This window comes from Poecilia reticulata, chromosome 2, assembly GCF_904066995.2.
Source record: "Poecilia reticulata chromosome 2, P_reticulata-male-v2, whole genome shotgun sequence".
Lineage (NCBI taxonomy): Eukaryota > Metazoa > Chordata > Actinopteri > Cyprinodontiformes > Poeciliidae > Poecilia > Poecilia reticulata.
Window position 1 is genome coordinate 14,244,300 of NC_088831.1, and position 19,068 is coordinate 14,263,367.

Genomic DNA, 19,068 nt, shown 5'->3' on the forward strand with positions numbered 1-19,068 from the left:
GCTCATTGCTCATTGATTGATTTCGTCTCCTGTCATCGTGGCAAACATCGCAGTGGAGGGAGGGTGAGAACAGTCACGGTGCTCCTTCTGCTTGGTTACTTGTTGCGCCGTTGGACAGTTGAACCTTATTTACCGTTAATTACGATGTTTCAGTTGTGGTTTCTGACATGGGCAATATGGGCAACCGCCCAGGGCGTTATTTTTCTAAGGATGGCAGGAAACCTCTGTGGATTGTAGCACAGCGATGAAAACAAAACAGGATGAAATGAGTTTTAATTGATACTGGTTAAATATATTTCAGCTCTAACTATTTAATATCTAGGTATTTTTATGGGAATGTGGATCTTTCAGATCAATCTGAGAACCAATTTTGATAGGTTAACTTAATGTTATTGTGTCATGTAGCGCAGAGCCCTGGTCTTGGTCTCGGGTTCTTGACTACAACTCTGCTACATGGCTCCTTGGTTGCATGTCCTCCCCCCACACACCTTCTTTACATCCCCTTTCAGTTGGATTTCTTTCTAAATAAATGTCACTAGTGAAGTTCATGTTATGTTAGGACAGGAGACAAAATGTTTCCATTCCTGAAATTATGATCCATAGAATCACATATCTAAGTCTAAACTGTTACAGAGAATAAACACAATAAGAACATGTTTAATCTGTGATAGTGTTCATTAAAATGGCACATTTCTGATGTATTAAAATTAAATACGATCGGTTCACTTAATGATATTAGCGATTAGGTATTATTCAGCAAGTACTTTTACTTTTAATACTTAAGTATTTTTAAAAGCTAGTACTTTTTTAGTTTTACTTAAGTAAAATGTTAATGTGGTACTTTGACTTTTACTTGAGTACATTTTTGACTGTGTATTTGTACTTTTACTTAAGTACATTTTTTGAGTACTTTCTCCACCACTGCTTGTTGGTCAGAGTCTAACCAGAGATCATGTTATGAATATTGTATGAGATTTCAAGAAACATTGTGCCTTCCCTCAGAAAACAACGAGCTGTTGGAACCAAGTCTGAATTTTGAGATCGCTTCCTGCCAAGACCGAACATCTCTGCCTGCCGCTCTCCTCCCCTCTACATCATTGGTCCTCGGAACGCTCCCGGAGCCTAGCCTTTCCCTCCGCGCAACCACCATCCGAAAAGACAGTAAGCTTATTCCTCTAAACTAGCGGTTCTCAACGTGGGCGGCACCGACCCCCGGGGGGTGTTCAGAGGACGGCAGGGGGCGCTGGCGGACATTTTTACAAAAGAGGGGCGCTGGGATGCCTTTGGGGGGCGTTTGGTCGAAGGTAAACTTTACACCTTAAATCCACAACAATACCAGTTTAGACTTTGAGCAAAAACTGTATTGTGTAACATTAAACCATGCTTGGCTGCAACTGTATCGATGGCAGCTCTTCTATTCAGTGTTTGTTAGCTTCTGTTAGCTTCTTGGCGCAGCTCCGCTCTCCTGCTACTGGTAGCTAAAATCACGATACCCTCACTGTGTATCCCTCTGAAAAATGAACCCATTTAAATAAAGAAATCAAGAAATCCCTCTATGGGTGATACCTCGATGGAGAACGTTCATTTTATAGCGTTAACACGGTGATGTAAGTGGTCCGGTATGAAACGGGGGTGATATAACAACACAGCACTTTTAAATTTTAATAATCAGAATGCAGAAATTGTTTCCGTTGTTTTAAAAGGTTTATGTCAGTCTGCTTTTTCCCCATCGATACGCTTCCCGACCGCCCTGCACCATAAGGAGTTAAAAAAAGAGACGTGCAAATTGCGCAAAACTCTGAAACAGGAGAAGCGGGACATAAAACGGAGCGACAAACTAGATGTGAATTATGGCATAAAAACAGAGAATCCGACGCTGAACAGTGAAAAAAATCAACACATGATGTGAAACATATGATGATTAGGCGGCGAAGCAGGTGATGAGTGAAGATTACTGATGGTCAATAATCAATAAAATAAATCTAGCAACAGGAAAGAAACTAAAGTGAACATAGCAATAAACACAGAGAGGATAACATTAATCAAATGAAACTAAATGGAAATGAATTAAGAACAAAATGCAAGAATAAACTAAGAAACTGAAGTAAATACAGAGGAATAAACTGGTATGGCAAGACCTTTGGAGCAATAATTAATACAGAGGACTGTATGACAAGAATAAACAGACGCTATTTCCACAAAAAACGTAAAATAATATTGTTGAAGTGTCATGGGTTTGTTGAGACCACATCTAGTACTGAGAATAAATATATCTTGGACCATAACAGTAAAGAACTGATCACTTATTTATGTTTTTAATTAGATTTAATATATTTATTTCTTCAATATTATTTTTCATGTCAGTGTTAATGTCATGAGGCTGATGACTCCATGACACTTTCAATTTGACTCAATAGGATTTGATTAAGAACCAGATTTGTTCTTTGTAATTTCTGTCCAGTAAAACTATTAATCTATAAATGAATAGACAGGTCTATATAAAGATATAATCCATGTTTTTGTCTCATATTTGTATGGCATTAAAAGGACGTGGAACTTTTGTTTTTCCACTGAAAGCTCTGGTTTGCACAATAAATGCCATGTGGGTGAAATTTTATGGATGATACTCTGATTTCCCATTCTCCTGAAGGCAGCACAGAGCTGCACCACCAGAAACCCACAGAAACACTGAAGAGATGAAGAGCTATGATTAATGTAGTTACAGTTCCATCCATGTTTCAATGTTGCAGAGCTCAGTCGTTTTGCAAATAGTTCAAATTTTAAACTGGCATGTTGTACATCTTTTATCTGGTCATTTTGTGCAACTAGAAAATGGCACAAAATAATAATATTTTTTCCACTCTGATTGGCTGCTGTTAGGCCTACCAATTTTAACTTGAATGTTCATTGCATTTTTTGTAGACACTTGTGAAAATAATTTCTATTCCCATGACTTTTTTGTTCTTTGTGAAATTATTTTTGATGATAAATACAGAAACAAGCATAAAAATCAAAACATCTACAATAGTGACAGTAATATTAATAATAAAATAATGGTCAGTGCAAAGTAACCTGCAAATTCTTTGGTGGGGGGCGATGAGGGACCTGAATAAAGGCTGGGGGGTGCTGGCCCAAAAAAGGTTGAGAAACACTGGACTAGTAGAATTATTTCAAAGTGATTCTGAGTAAATGGGTCAAGTGACTTGGGATCTATTGAAGGAAAAACACTCAATTTTGACAAAACAAACTTGAGGAAAATGGCTTAAAATGGAAAACAAATGACTGTGTCTCATCTATACTGATTTGTAGAATTATTTCAAAGTGATTTTGAGTCAACAGGTCACATGACCTGGAAGAAAAACCCTCAATTTCAAAAAAATAAAAAATAAATCCTAAAAAAAATCAATTAATCAATCACTTTATTTTGGTAAATTGTCCACATAAAGGACATAACTTAAAATCATCATTCAATACATTCCACAGTTTCACACCAATAACTGAAACACATCTAGAATTTACATGGCTCTTAAAATGGAAAACAAAAGAAGGAAAATGACTTAAAATAGAAAACGAATGACTGTCTCATCTATACAGTCTAGTAGAAAGATTTCAAAGTTATTCTGAGTAAACAGGTCAGATAACTTGGAAGCTATTGAAGAAAACCGAATTATTTAATATTAAAATTATTTAAAATATTGTATATTACTTTAAAATTTAATAGAGGCTATTGTGTCTCATGCAAAAGCATGAATTAGCGCTGACAATTAGTCAGTTGGTCACAATACAAGGCATGTATTAACATTTGTTTGACAGGAGTGTTTGGTTCGGCAGCCATAAATTATTGGGCAAATGTTAAAGGACATAAGGAAAGTTATCCTCCAAATGGTAGGTTCATTAAAAGTGGAACCTTCTTCTTTCTTGGCTATTAAATATCCCACCAGCATCAACTTTTGCATTATAACAAGGTGGAAACAAATGGGAATGACAGCAACCCGGTCAGATGCTCAGGTCCATGATGCACAAAGGTTGCCACTTTATTCAATGTTACCGCAGACATCCAAACTCTATGTTCTTAGCTCAAGACTTCATGACAGCAGCATGATTCACTCCATCACCAGATGCAATACAGGCACCATGCAATGCTAAGTTAGCACTTAGCATTGTGCCAAGTGCTAACTAGCTGAGCGGTGAGGGACCTGGATAAAGGCTAGGGGGGCGCTGGCCCAAAAAAGGTTGAGAAACACTGATCTAAACCATTCAAGATCTCTCAACTCCGGTCCCTACTAATATCTCCCTTCTCCTAACAGAACCAGAGCTGACCTGCCTATCCATCCTCTGGAGCACAATCAGATTGTACCTTTTTAAAATGCATTAAACTTTCACTGAACAGTGATCCCTGGTTTTGTGTGAACTTGCATGTGAGTCAAGAAACTAATATCCTACATGATAAACTGAGACCTCTGGTCGGACTGTGTGATCCGGTAAGAACTTCTGTAGCTTCAGTGTCCAGTGAGGCAACAGTGTATGAACTTCGCTCGGTGTTGATACTCGTGGTTCCACTGCGCTCTCCTTTCTTTCATGTGGGAAATTATCCAGATTCTTAAGTTTTATTTTTTATCCGATAGTGACACAGTGTGGCATTATATAAAACGACACCAGTCAAACGCAATACGATAAACAACTACTAGCTTTCCTGTGTTTACTCTGTAGACTCCGGTACAGAATGGATCGTTATGCTTATCGAAACCCAGCGGTGAAAAAATGGCGACCTCTATGGGTGAAAAATATAACAAAAGACGTACATTTTTTAAGTAATTATGAGTTTTGGCGTATCAAAAACAGCATTTTTTTTTAAGTAACAGGAAAATTGCAACATGTTTAGGCTAACATGTTCAACTAGTCGTGGTTCCTTTTTTAGGTTGTTTTTCCACTGTTACGGCTGCAGTGAGTCTCTGCCCTTTTTTTCCAGTAGGGGTTTGGAGACAGGCCTCTGCAGGTGATATGTGTTGCCCTGATTGGTGCTCTGCGGCTTTAAAACTGCCATGCATGGCATCCCTCCTCAGAACCCCATTTAGTTTGTATATGGTTGAGTTTTGTTAGGTTTGTTTTGCATTTGCTTATTGCTGGTTAACTATGCGTTCTGCATTAATCTATTTTGGTTGCTGATTTCAGGCTTTCCTTTCCTTTTTTTTCTCTCTCTCTTTAAAATAATTTAATAAATTCCATTTTCATTAAGTCATAAAATCCTTGTGTGGTCTCCTTTAATGTTACCCCACCAAACAAGCCTGGTGTACGTAACATTGTGGGAGCTCACCCAATTTATGTGGACTAATTATGTTTGATTGGCCTCATTGTTGTATTCAGGTTGCAGTTACTTGCCCCTGACTTTGGTTTTCCTGTATTGCAAGGTATTTGTAGGTTTTTGGGCTAGTTTAAGATATTTAGAACCTTACTATATTTTGGACATTTTTGATGTTCCGTATAGATGTTGTTGGAGGTCCATGATTTTTGCCATTTTGTTGGAGGGGGCTTGGGGAGTCTTGTTGGTTTGTAATAGGCAAGTGTTTTTGGCAACTCCATTTTAGAAGACCCCGTTTGTTTTAGTTTGTTATCTTTGGGCTGTACTCTGGGCTGAGGGCACCACTGTTTGGTCATAAAGCTTGGTCATAAAATTCATATACGTTGTCTGTGGTTCTTCTAATGAAGGTTCAAAAGGAAAAACACCTATCAACTGTGGTTTGCTGCCTCAGAGGTTTTGGCCTGGAGGAATTTGCTGCCAGCGGTATCTTGGTGCTTCAAGTGCCTTGGATGGACAAAGAACTCCACAGCTGAAGAAGAGCCGGGGCCACAGAGCCGAAGATTGTCCTGCAGAGGGGACCAACCCGTTAGCCTCGCAACATGTGGTTTCAAATCGCACTTCTCTCATCAGCTGGGTTCAGACCCCCAAAGACGAAGATGAAGACCAAGGTAAAGATAAAGACAAAGATAAAGAACAAACGCAAAGAGGAAGAACTGGTTTGTTCCTTCGGTGAGACCAGCTCATCTACATCTCAACGGACCAGAAAGATCATGAGTCAAGGTGAAGGGCGCTACAGAGCCGCAAGACAAGAACCTGAGGAAATCACCCTAAGACCCGAGACCTGCTACTCTAAGTCAGTACTCTTCCTGCCATCACCCAAGTCCTGTGTGACCTCACCATCGAAGCAGAGACGAAAGCTCAGCAGACCTACAGGAACGTCTGCCCTCATCGATCAGCGTTGTGAGTTTCCTCCTGCTGCAGCACCTCCTTCATCATCAGGCCAGTTCTGGGGTTCAAAATGTCAAACTCTGTCCGTCTCTCTCAAAGGTTTCCTGTTTTAGTTCTCAGTGTCGGCATTAGGGAAAGATAACCTAGACAATTGATTTTACTTATTTGATTATTTCTGCTACTGAATTAAGCTGTACTGACCCTTGCAAAATTGCCTTACTAATAAAATAATTAGCATTAAGAAAATCTAAAGCTGTTGTGGACATTCAATTAATGAGTCGCCTCAAAGTTCTTGGTTGTAAAATAAATGCAACAAGTGCAAGTTGTAAAATAGCTATGATGTTCGATTCTGGGGAGGAGAAGGTGGAAAATGTTTATAGGTTGCTTTTAGCCCAAAACTATATGTAAACAACATCCTTGGGACTCAAATGAGTTACTAAAACCAACCTGGTTCAGTAACGAGTGCAAGTTGTAACTAGAAAATTCCTGAAGAAATGTAACCGGGACCTGCCAAAGTGTGCCTGTTGGATTTTTAATAAAGCGTTCTGATGCTAAAAATTAGCAATAATGCCAAAGAAAGCTGCAATGTAGTCAACCTGTGGGGAGTCAGCATATTCACTAAGCTGTTCTTGTACCATTCAGTATGTTGCATAAGCTAAAATTAGCCAAAATGCTAATGGCATGAATGCTATCAGTAGCATGTGGAGTATCACTTGCATGTTACTTACTCCATTCAGTATACAAAACATTGCTAATAAGTAAGAAAAGTGTTCTGATGCTCAACATTAGCATCAATGCTAAGCTGAGCTAAATTGTTGTCGAAATCTTGTGGAGAGTCGGAAACATGTTGACGAAGCTGTACTTGCACCATTAATTTTGTTAAAATGAATGCATAAGGTGAAATTAGCCAACATGCTAATCTTAGCACGATTGCTATCAGTAGCATGTTTGGCATCACTAGCATGTTGTCTGTCATTGATTTAGTCCATTCAATATACTAAACATGTCTAATAAGTATGAAAATTAGCTCAAAGCTCATTTTAGGTGAAATGCTAATGCTCTGGTTTGCGCAAGCCAGTTCTTTTACCTGAGGCAAATACTATTGCACAGCTGGACTTGCCCATTGCGAGTGCTCATCCGTGTAATACTGATGGGTTTGACACGGTTCATCACCAAAATGCAATGACTGAAGCTCTTGCCAGGCACCATGTTGCTATAGGTGTTAGTGTGATATATGTTTGAATGCTGACTAAATGCCAACTTTGCATGATTTTCTGATAATGCAAAGTTGGCATTTTTAATGGACTTTCAATGCAACTTATAGAGCAACTTTGCATTAAAAGTGTCATTTATCTAATAACACTTCATGACAACTGTCATAAACATTCATAAAGACTCCTTTATGTTCATGACGGGTGTGATGTTTATGACGGTGTCATGTCAGTCTTATGCACACCCCTTCCAAATTACTCAAGTAAAAGTAAAAAGCAGAGCGTAGTAAAAAGTATTTCAGAAAATATATTTTTCAAAGAAGTTACTCAAGCAAATGTAACTAACTCTGGAGTTTTGAGTTAGTCCAAGGAAATGTTAAAATTCTTATCAATGATTAATGTCACATTGTTTTCCCTCAACATTATTAGTATTTAATATAAATATCTATGGATCCTATGAACGTCTTCCAGCTCCTGGCCGCCCGTGTTTTCTTCTGCAGGCAGATTTTCATCGGTCCCTTCCAGTTTCGGCTGGGAGTTACTGGGAACTATGGAGCGGAAGTTTCTGCTGATTCTGAACGGAATGAGTTTTAAAACGATCTAAATCATCACAACGAAAGAAATGTTAAGTTTCTTACCCACAGATTGAAATTTATGCGGCAAATCCAAACTGCGTCAAAATGAGGAAAGTGAATATAAAACTCAGGGACCAAAATAAAAGTCAGAGGAAGTCAGACTCAATTTAAAACAGATGGGAATTTAAAGAAATTATCCTGTTTAACTGATTATATTTTCTCCCTTTAAATATTTAGTTTTGACTGTTCTATTAATGAGTTAGCAGAAATAAAAAGGTTTAATTGGACATTTTTCACTGAAGTCACATGACAGCCGAGATGACGTCACACAGTCAGCCTCAAGTATATGCCTGTAGTAAGAGTAATCACGTGCTTCAGAAGGGCGTAATTCTAGGATTAAACAGGTTATGATAATATACAGCAAATAGTATTAATGTGGTGTTATATTGTATTGTGGGGTAGAATGTTTCAGGTAATAAAACCTCATGAAATATTGTTTATGAACAATGGGACTCAACGGAAAACCAGATTATCGGCATCATGTACATGTCATTCATGTGTGTAGAATAAGGAACATGATAAATAAGTGATCATGTTTTCTTTGATAAATAAGTTTTATTCCTTAAAAATACAAATATAAATGTTGTTTTGGCTTCAGATTGTGCTTTATTTATTAAAATTATATTTTGTACTTCATATAGTCTCACATTCCCTAATTTGAGACTAATTCTCTAATATATTTAGATTTTTTTTCTAACTATATTAGAAAAAAACAATTATTTTCGCGAAATTCTGTCCCGAAAATCTCATGGTTTCTTGATAAACTAAAGCTGCAGTTCATCTTTCTTCCACAAGAGGAAGACAAATCCATTAACATTTTATTTTATTTTATTTTATTTGTTCGTTTGTGTTCATTTGTAGAACTTGAGCAGAGAATGAGATTCTGGCTGCAGATGTTTTCACCACTATGATGCTATCTTATTTTGAAAGGAGTCACGAGAAGCAGCAGTTCTGCTGCTCTGCTGGCTGAAAAGCTGAAAAGGAACATTTTATGTAATAACCTGAAAACAAACCAATTCGTTATGTGAAAAACCAAACATGTTGACGGTTTTAATTGTTGATCTAATAATCCATCAGATTTTCCTTCATTTACAGTAAAACTTAGTTTTGATAACATTGATCACTGTTGCTACAGAGGCTAAAATCGCTCATTTCAGTTTCATCATTCCACCGCCAGAGGGAGACAAACAGCTAATCTTGAAATTACTGGACAGACGTAATCTCTCAGTTCTCTTATGTTCTTGTAAATCTGATGTAATTTGATTTAGAAAATTGGTTGAATGACCTTTATAATTTAACCTTTAAAAATAATTTAATTTAACCTTTAACTGATGGGCTTCATCAGTAATTGATCCGTTTCTGAGAGATTCCAGTTGAGGTTTAATTCTTTAGGTTTAATTCTTCCCTTAAAACAAACATCACCTCTGATTTGAAAACGACATTTGAGTTCATGTTAGATTATTCTCCATGTTTTCTAGGCTCGTCGTTTTATTTAGGGAACCTGAAAAATGCTTTAAGTCTTCGAATAATTCTAGGGGGAAAAAACAAACCCACAGAACTAAACTGAAAATTAAATGGAAAAAAAGAAAAAAAAAGTCATCGGGAAAACTGTCAGCAGAGCATAAAGACGGGTTTCTGCTCCTGAAGGTGGATTTATAACTTAAGGAGCGGCTTAACTCGGTGGGCGGAGCTAATAAACAGGAAGTCGTTCATTCTCCAGACGCCTTCAACGCTGTAAGTTTGTTTTCTTCATTCTGTCATATTTTTGTTTTACTGTACAAACTGTTTAAGTTTTACTAAAATAATGAAAACAAATCCAGCTTCAGAATAGAAAATTAAACAGAAAATTCGGGATTTTCTGTTTAACGTCAATTAAAGGTCAGAACATGTGAAATAAAACCAAGTCATTAAAATGTTTAAAAACCCATTTTTAGCCTGATGATCATAAGATCAGATGGTAGATTGTAGATCTGAGGTTGAACGATGAGCGTTTTTATTTCATGTTAGACTGAAATCTAATTTTAGAAACGGCTGGATGTTTCTGTCAGAGGGATAGATTAGCAGCAGGAGGGGAAACCCAGGATTGGTAAACTGTCAGAGAGTGTGAAGCAGAGACACCTGACTGAAAGGAGCTGCATAAATAAACTTTTAATTAAAAAGTGAAGTGAGAGCAGCTGACCGAGGAGGAGAACCAGAACTCTAGTTCCTCTGCTGCTGACCAGAAATAAATGAAAACATTAAAATTATAAAAAGTTGATCTTGGATTGCTGCTCCCAGGCTGAGGCTCTTATGTTGACAATAAGTGAAGTTCGAGGTGAACATATTTTACCTTCAAACAAGCAGAGAAAATCTCAACCATTAGTTGAGCTTCATTCCAAGATGTTCTAAGAATCTGATGTGGATAAACTAACCCTCCTTTCACCTTTAATCTGATCATAAACTAATGCTTTCATCACATCTGAGGTCAACTTTCACATTGGAACAATTTATTCAGCTGCCATGTTTTACATTCTGCATATTTAAGCCAAATTAATGCAACTTGTTTATTTTTAATCATAAACATTGCAGCGGCAGCGCTGTGAACAGCTGTGCTCTGCAGCAGGTGGCAGATAAAGATGAATCACCAGAATTATTTTACTGTTGTAAACATGAAAAATGATAACTAAAGCAATAAAGAGATGATCCATGTTCAGCCCGTTAACATCTGTCCTGCTTCATGATACGTATGTTTAAGCTTCAGATCCAGATGCAGAGAAACACTGAAAAGCTACCAACTGGATTCACCTCCAGTTCTGAATCCCGCCACCACATCGCTCCACTGATTGTTTTCTATTTGAAGTTTCTTCCCAGAATGCCGAGTCCATGAAGAGCTGCTATGAGTCCACCCGGCTTGTTCAGAACCAGACTTTCTCTGAAGAACACGTGAGTCAATGTGATGTTGATCTTTTGTTCTGCTACGATAAAGCAACTCAAGGCTATCAGACTAATATCTGGTCATTTATTAACTAGATATCCGGAGTGACTCAGTTCAGCAAAACTCGAGACGTTTTGACCTGTAATCACCTGAAAACAGTTTTGTGTCTCATTAAATGTAATAAACAATAATATATTGATGTACTGATATAAATATTTAGTTTTTAAAGCAGCTTTAAATTAGAAAATCTATTTTAAAGTATGTTTGAAATTAAAGTTGTAAGATGTATTTATTTTTATTTCTGTTTGTGTTTATATCTTTATGTATTTATTATTTGATTATTAATTTATTTACTGATTTTTAAAATTGATTTCTTAAACGCATTTATTAACTTTATTCATTTATAATTTTTCTTTGATTTTATTTTATAAATGTATTCATTTATCAGTTCCTCATTGATTTATTAATTTTAGATGCATTTATAATTTCTTTATTGCTTGCTTGATGTATAATTTTTTGTTCTTAATTTTTAAAATGTATCTATTGATTTATAAATGCATTTATACATTTATTTATATTTAGATTTATTTATTCCCATCTCTTCTCCAGAATCGGTCTGTGGGAACCAGAAATTGATTCTGGTCCAGATTCTGTCCTTCAGCCTCAACCCAGCTGTTTGTCATTTCGGAGCAACCAATCAAAGTCAGAACCTCTTCAGTTTAAAGGAAGGTTCTGCACATCTGAACTGGATCAGCACCAGTTCTTTCTCCCCAGGTAAAACAAATAAAAACGATGAACTGATCTGTTTTCAGCAGAATCAAAGGCTCCTTTTCAGGATTTTGAATTTGTCCATATTTGATGTAAAAATGAATTAATTAACAATTAAATCTGACTAGAGTTCAAAACCTGGAATTTAGATCAAATTGATGAAAGAGAGGTGTAACGCTGACCTGGTTCTGAATGGTTGAAAGGTTTAATGTGTTGGAACCAAAACAAATGGACCTAAAATGTTTTTTTGTCTCCCCTGATCAACCAAAGACCAAGTTCTGATCCAGAATCTGAACCCAGTTGTTTGTCTCTGAAGAGCAACCAGACAGGAGGATGGAAATCCCACCCAGACCTGAGGTCAGTTCCTCAGTTAGACTTTAACCAACAGGAGCAGATTTTCAAAACAAAAGCATCAAACATTTGGCTGAGGAGCTGGAGACAGAGAAAAAATAAAGCATATTCTGATTTAAAACAACTTTAACATCAAACATCTAAAATACCTTTTTCTTAATGGAAAAACAAATACATGAAAATATCTAACATTTATCATTACATTTGAAAGACATCTGCAACATTGTGTGTTTTTTATAAATGATTCCTGGTTCCTCCTCAGAGTGGACCAGCAGAGCTCAGAGGTTTCCAGCGGTCCGTCTGCACAGCAGCACCTAACACAGCTGGACTCTATATTTACGGTCTGCACATCTGTTCTGTTCAGTCAGAACTTCTTCCTGCTGCTCTTTTTAGACCAGATGGCCAGAATCTCCAGTCTGTCCAACTGGACCTGATGTTCTGATCCAGTCTCACTTCTCATTATCTGGGATTCCTTTTCAGGAGCTGGAGCGAAACATGATCCTTTTTACAAAGAACGAGCTGAAGAAGATTCAAAAGGTTTTGAATCCATGTTACCCAGAATGCTCAGAGAGTCAGAGGGAGGATGAGGAGGTGGTGGAGGATGATGATGTTGAAGAGCAGAGGAGGAGGAACAGCACAGAAGCTTTGCTGAAGATCATAGTTTTCTTCTTGAGGAAGATGAATCAGGAGGAATTGGCCGAGCGTCTGCAGAGCAGTAAGAGAACTATTAAAATCTCAATTTTCAACCAATTAACAGAAAAACAATTAAGTAAAATGGTTGATGAAACACATTTTGTAAAATCAAACTTATATATTATATATTAACTAAGAAATTATTATTTTATTGCATTAATTTCTTCCATTGCATGAATCTCAGCAGTTCAAGTAAAAGCTTCAGCACAAAAAACAGTTTGAAGGAAACAAACATAAGACTTTAGGATCTGCTGACTCATAATATCGCAAAACTTTGAACTCCTTATCAATGTATTTAATGGGAGAATAATTTTGCAGGTTTTCCATAGATGATGAAGTTGCTCAGGCTCTTCTGCAGACCTAATCATCTCCTGAGATAGTTGCGATCAGAAACTCATTAAATGGCCTCAGTTTCCTTGCCAGAATCTCATGCTAGCACACGCTAGCCTTGACTTTTCCTCATAGGCCCATGATGTCAGCATCTCCATCCTCTGAGCTGTTCTTGATGGAGGCAATATTCCTGAGGCTGCAGTCAAAAAAAACTTTACCAAAAACCCGTTTGGCTCTCAGATAGGATAGTGATGGATGTTCCTAGGATTGAAAAGTGGAATCTTTTTGTTACTTTCCCCTATTTTAAGAAGAATAGTTTTGAAGTGATCCATATCTCAGGTGAACTCATGTCTTTTGTCTGTTTGTAGAAACTCCTTCCATGTGTCAGGATAACCTTAAATTCTCCCTGAAGAAGAAATTCCAGTGTGTGTTTGAGGGAATCGCTAAAGCAGGAAGTCCAACCCTCCTGAACCAGATCTACACAGAGCTATACATCACAGAGGGAGGGACTGGAGAGGTCAACCAGGAACATGAGGTCAGACAGATTGAAACAGCATCCAGGAAACAACACAGACCAGAAACAACAATCAGACAAGAAGACATCTTTAAAGTCCAACATGAAAGAGATCAACCAATCAGAACAGTGATGTCAAAGGGAGTGGCTGGCATTGGGAAAACGATGTTAACACAGAAGTTCACTCTGGACTGGGCGGAAGGCAAAACCAACCAGAACATCCAGTTCATATTTCCATTCAATTTCAGAGAACTGAATGTGCTGAAAGAGAAAAAGTTCAGCCTGGTGGAACTGATTCATCGATTCTTTACTGAAACCAAAGGAATCAGTAACTTTGAACAGTTCCAGGTTCTGTTCATCTTTGATGGCTTGGATGAGAGTCGACTTCCACTGAACTTCAACAACGAGATACTGACTGATGCTACAGAGTCCAGCTCAGTGGATGTTCTGCTGACAAACCTCATCAGGGGGAAACTGCTTCCCTCTGCTCTCCTCTGGATAACCACACGACCTGCAGCAGCCAGTCAGATCCCTGCTGAGTGTGTTGGCATGGTAACAGAGGTCAGAGGGTTCACTGACCCCCAGAAGGAGGAGTACTTCAGGAAGAGATTCAGAGATGAAAAGCAGACAAGAATGATCATCTCCCACATTAAGACATCACGAAGCCTCCACATCATGTGTCACATCCCAGTCTTTTGCTGGATCACTGCTACAGTCCTAGAGGATGTGATGAAGACCAGAGAGGCAGGAGAGCTGCCCAGCACCCTGACTGAGATGTACATCCACTTCCTGGTGGTTCAGACCAAAGTGAAGAAGGTCAAGTATGATGGAGGATCTGAAATAGATCCACACTGGAGTCCAGAGAGCAGGAAGATGATTGAGTCTCTGGGAAAACTGGCTTTTGATCAGCTGCAGAAAGGAAACCTGATCTTCTATGAATCAGACCTGACAGAGTGTGGCATCGATATCAGAGCAGCATCAGTGTACTCAGGAGTGTTCACACAGATCTTTAGAGAGGAGAAAGGGCTGTACCAGGACAAGGTGTTCTGCTTCGTCCATCTGAGTGTTCAGGAGTTTCTGGCTGCTCTTCATGTTCACCTGACCTTCATCAACTCTGGTATCAATCTGCTTGAGGAATCTTTGAGAGAAGATAAAGAATCAGCACTGGCTAATTTACATCAGAGTGCTGTGGACAAAGCATTACAGAGTCCAAATGGACATCTGGACTTGTTTCTCCGGTTCCTCCTGGGTCTTTCACTGCAGACCAATCAGAGACTTCTACATGGTCTCCTGACACAGAAGGCAAGAAGCTTACAGAAAAACCAGGAAACAGTTCAGTACATAAAGCAAAAGATCAGTGACAATGTGTCTGTAGATAAAAGCATCAACCTGTTCTACTGTCTGAATGAGCTGAAGGATTGTTCCTTACAAGAGGAGATCAGAAAGTACCTCAAATCAGGAAGTCTCTCCACAGATAAACTGTCTTCTGCTCAGTGGTCAGCTCTGGTCTTCATCTTACTGTCATCTGGAAAAGATCTGGATGAGTTTGACCTGAAGAAATACTCTGCTTCAGAAGAGGCTCTTTTCAGACTGCTGCCAGTGGTCAAAGCTGCTAAGAAAGCTGTGTGAGTATACTTGTTTTGATTACATAAATTACATAAATTCTTATAAACAACTTCATAAGGAACCTGCAATATGAGTACAAATAATTAGAAAAATACATGGGGTTTTTTCATTTGTTACTTTGTCTAAAATGATCCATATTCTTTATTGAGACTGTTCAAGTGCAGTTCTGAGAATAGATGTCTGTCTCCATCTGTCTAAACACCTTCACAGGAATATGGCTGTATTGGTGATACAGTGTTTTATTGTAAACTTGGCATATTGGTTTTCAGGTTGAGTGGCTGTAACCTGTCAGCAAGAAGCTGTGAAGCTCTTTCCTCAGTTCTCAGTTCCCAGTCAACTAGTTTGAGAGAGCTGGACCTGAGTAACAACGACTTGGAGGATTCTGGGATAAAGCAACTGTGCCATGGACTGGAGAGTCCATGTTGCAAACTGGAAACTCTCAGGTCAGATCACAGTCTCTGTTGTTATTCAACTTTAAACATTAGACTGTCAAAGTTTTCACTTAAAATCTTTTGTACACTAATTAACACAATTTGCCAAAGTTAATGTATTTGCACAGTCTTTCTTGTACATTGTACCAAGCCTGATGTATACATGATTTCAAATCACTTTGTACTCTTAGAAATAAATAGATTCGGTTTTAGTAAAATAATCACAGATCCTGTGCATCCATTAAATTTAATCTAACTTGAAAGAGATTATGTTCCTAACATCATTGTCCTACAAATCCGTGTTACTATTGTAACAATTTGATTCCTCGACCACTTTGTTTTCCTCCTAAAGGACTTAGGAATCGTAATTTTTTCCAATTTGTTTTTTTTTTTTGCAAAACACTGCATGACCTGGGAATGCTTTGAAATTGCCTGGAATCATCTTGTGAATGTCATTGAGGATTGGGTGATTGTTTTCCCTTCCTAAACTATTTCCCTCTGTTACTCAACCTGGAATAAACAGAAGAAAGCAACTGATAAGTTCAAACAAAAGATAGGGATCTCAGTGTGTGTCGATAATCGGCAGTTGGACCCAGTGAATAATTAATTGGATGAATATACAGAAACTGAACATTTGGGTTTACACTTCCAGATCTGAGTACCTGCATGTAACAGATTTATTTGCTGCATCTTCAGTCTTTCAGGCTGTCTGATCTCAGAGGAAGGCTGTTCCTCTCTGGCTTCGGCTCTGATCTCCAACACATCCCACCTCAGAGAGCTGGACCTGAGCTACAACCATCCAGGAGAGTCGGGACTGAAGCTGCTCTCAATCAGTCAAAAGAGACCTGACTGCAGACTGGACACCATCAGGTTCGGACTCATCATCCTGGTTAAATTAATCACAGGCAGCATCAGAGGTCTACAATCTGGTCCTCAATGGTGTGGATGTTTTAAGCTCATCTCTGCTACAACACAACTGAATTAAAAAAAATATTCGGCTTATAACCATATTAAGTCAGATGCTTTCAAGCAGAAACACACCTGAAATAAACAGGACAGAAGTCCCAGAGGAACAGAGTTGTCTTCTGACTACCATATTTTCTGCACTATAAGGCGCACCTAAAAACCTTCAATTTCCTCAAAAGCCGGCAGTGCGCCTTATATATGGACCAATATTGAGTCACAACAGGTCTAGCAACTATGGTAAGCAGCCGCCAACTTCATTTTCTCCATAGGAGAAGAAGTGCGCGGTGCATGCTGGGATAGTTGTCAGAACGCTGGTTTGTTAATAAAGTTTGATAATACATTTAAAGCCGGGGGGGCGGAGGGGCGGGGGAAGAGAGACAGAGACGGCGGCAGCGTGTCGGTTGGTCTGTGTTACCCAGAAAGCAGTTGGACACAATATCACAACACCAACACCGTGAGTGAAATAATGACTGGGGCAGCCTACTATATAAAGTACTCGGGGACCATTTCTTTACAAATGTGGATGTGTAATAGTAGAGTAAGGAACAACTTGGCAACCCAAACTGAAGCGTCTATTCTATGCGCTTTATATATGAAAAAAGTTTTAAAATAGGCCAATTCGTTTAAGGTGCGCCTTATAGTGTGGAAAATACGGTACATTTGAGCAAGATTTAATTGTCCTTTACTATATCCTGAAGAAACTATGCATTACCTGAGTAATTAATTATATCAGATAATGAAAATATAGCATTATTGATGGTTCTGTTGCATAGTATGCACAATAAAAACTGTCTTTTCTCTGTCTTTCCTTCATGCCTTACAGAGCTGAACCTGGTTCTGTCCAGTGGTTGAAGCCAAACTTCAGAAAATGTAAGAAAGCGTGATTTTTATTCACATTTATCAGGTTTTTATAACCTAGAAAGTTACTGATTTAAAGTACTTTGCAAAATGATGTATAATCCTCAAACAGGTTTAATATGTATGTAAAAATAAATATCTTTCTTCAGACTTCTGTGAGCTCACACTGGACCCAAACACGGCTCACAAGTTCCTCAAACTGTCTGAGAACAACAGGAAGGTAACCGACCTGCGGAAGGAACACCCACACCCTGATCACCCAGAAAGATTTGACTACTGGCCCCAGGTGCTGTGTGAAACTGGTTTGACTGGTCGCTGCTACTGGGAGGTTGAATGGGTTGGAAAGGTTTATGTAGCAGTGAGCTACAGAGGGATTGGAAGGAATGGTGACAGCGATGGCTCCAAGTTTGGAGGGAACGATCAGTCTTGGTGTCTTGCCTGCACTGATGGCGGATACAGCGCTTGGCACAACAACAGCGGTACACCCATTCCTCTTCCTTCCTCGCCTGCTGCCTCTCATCGTGTAGGAGTCTATGTGGACTGTCCTGCTGGCATCCTGTCCTTCTGCAGAGTCTCCGGTGATGTAGTGACCCACCTCCACAGCTTCAGCACCTCATTCACTGAACCGCTCTATGCTGGCTTTGGGTACGGGGTCAAACTGAACTCCTCTGCTCTTTTGTGTCAGCTGTAGACCAACAGGATGTGGTTTGATTAACGTGGTAAAAAGTTATTCCCATATACGAGGAAAAACTAGAACAAGTAGAGGAGGCATCTTCACAGGCTCAACATGAACATGTTGAATCTGTATTTATTGTCACAAGCACATAAAATGCCAAACTTTCTTTGGTGATTAAATAATTACTTTACTCCTTATAATAAGGTGGGGTGTCATTTGCCTCTTAAGTTTGTATTAAACAGTTATGAACCTATATATCTTTTGTCATGTATAATATAGAAAATTTAATATTTTAATGATTTTATTTATTTTCCATTTTTAAGTCTTTTACTTGTGAAATATTTGCTTGAATCTGTGATGTTATACATATCTTATTTTTTTGGGAATTCCATGGGCACAGAAATTTGTGCAAGAGCAACATATCTCTACGCTAATTATGTTTATTGCAAATTTGACAAAAATTGTCTAAAGCGTTAGGTTTAAGCGATGTTAATGTCCACCTGCAGGTGGCAGTATTTACCTCTACTTCACTGCTGCCTCAGACTTTCTTGATGTCAAGTCATAACCTGTGATCGACAGAGTAAAATAAACTGTGAATGAGTTACTCATGTTCATTAAAGAATAAAAATGTTTGTGTGTTCAAGCTTGCAATTTTTAATCTTTTTTTCTTCAATATGTAGATTTTGGAAGAAGTTTAATGAATAAAGATCAATGCAAATGTTTTTACAGTAGCACTACAAAATAAAAAAAATACAAAATCAACTGCGAAAGTTCTTTATAGAGACTGACATGTTGATGTTAAACCTTTAAAAATAAAAACATACGATTCTTTGCATTTTGTGGTCGAC

At 38.3% G+C, this 19,068-nt stretch overlaps 1 protein-coding gene across 1 annotated transcript; it reads left to right on the forward strand.

Annotated features, from left to right (window-relative positions):
• Window positions 1-9,578: 9,578 nt before the first annotated feature.
• LOC103480923 (protein NLRC3-like) lies at window positions 9,579-19,055 on the forward strand. The gene is made up of 11 exons (XM_008436124.3): window positions 9,579-9,827; window positions 10,933-11,015; window positions 11,617-11,781; window positions 12,046-12,132; window positions 12,389-12,467; window positions 12,607-12,841; window positions 13,518-15,288; window positions 15,559-15,732; window positions 16,417-16,590; window positions 17,510-17,556; window positions 17,694-19,055. The coding sequence occupies exons 2-11, from the start codon at window positions 10,969-10,971 to the stop codon at window positions 18,233-18,235; spliced, it is 3,321 nt and encodes a 1,106-aa protein (XP_008434346.2). The 5' UTR covers window positions 9,579-9,827; window positions 10,933-10,968; the 3' UTR covers window positions 18,236-19,055.
• The last annotated feature ends 13 nt before the right edge of the window (window positions 19,056-19,068 follow it).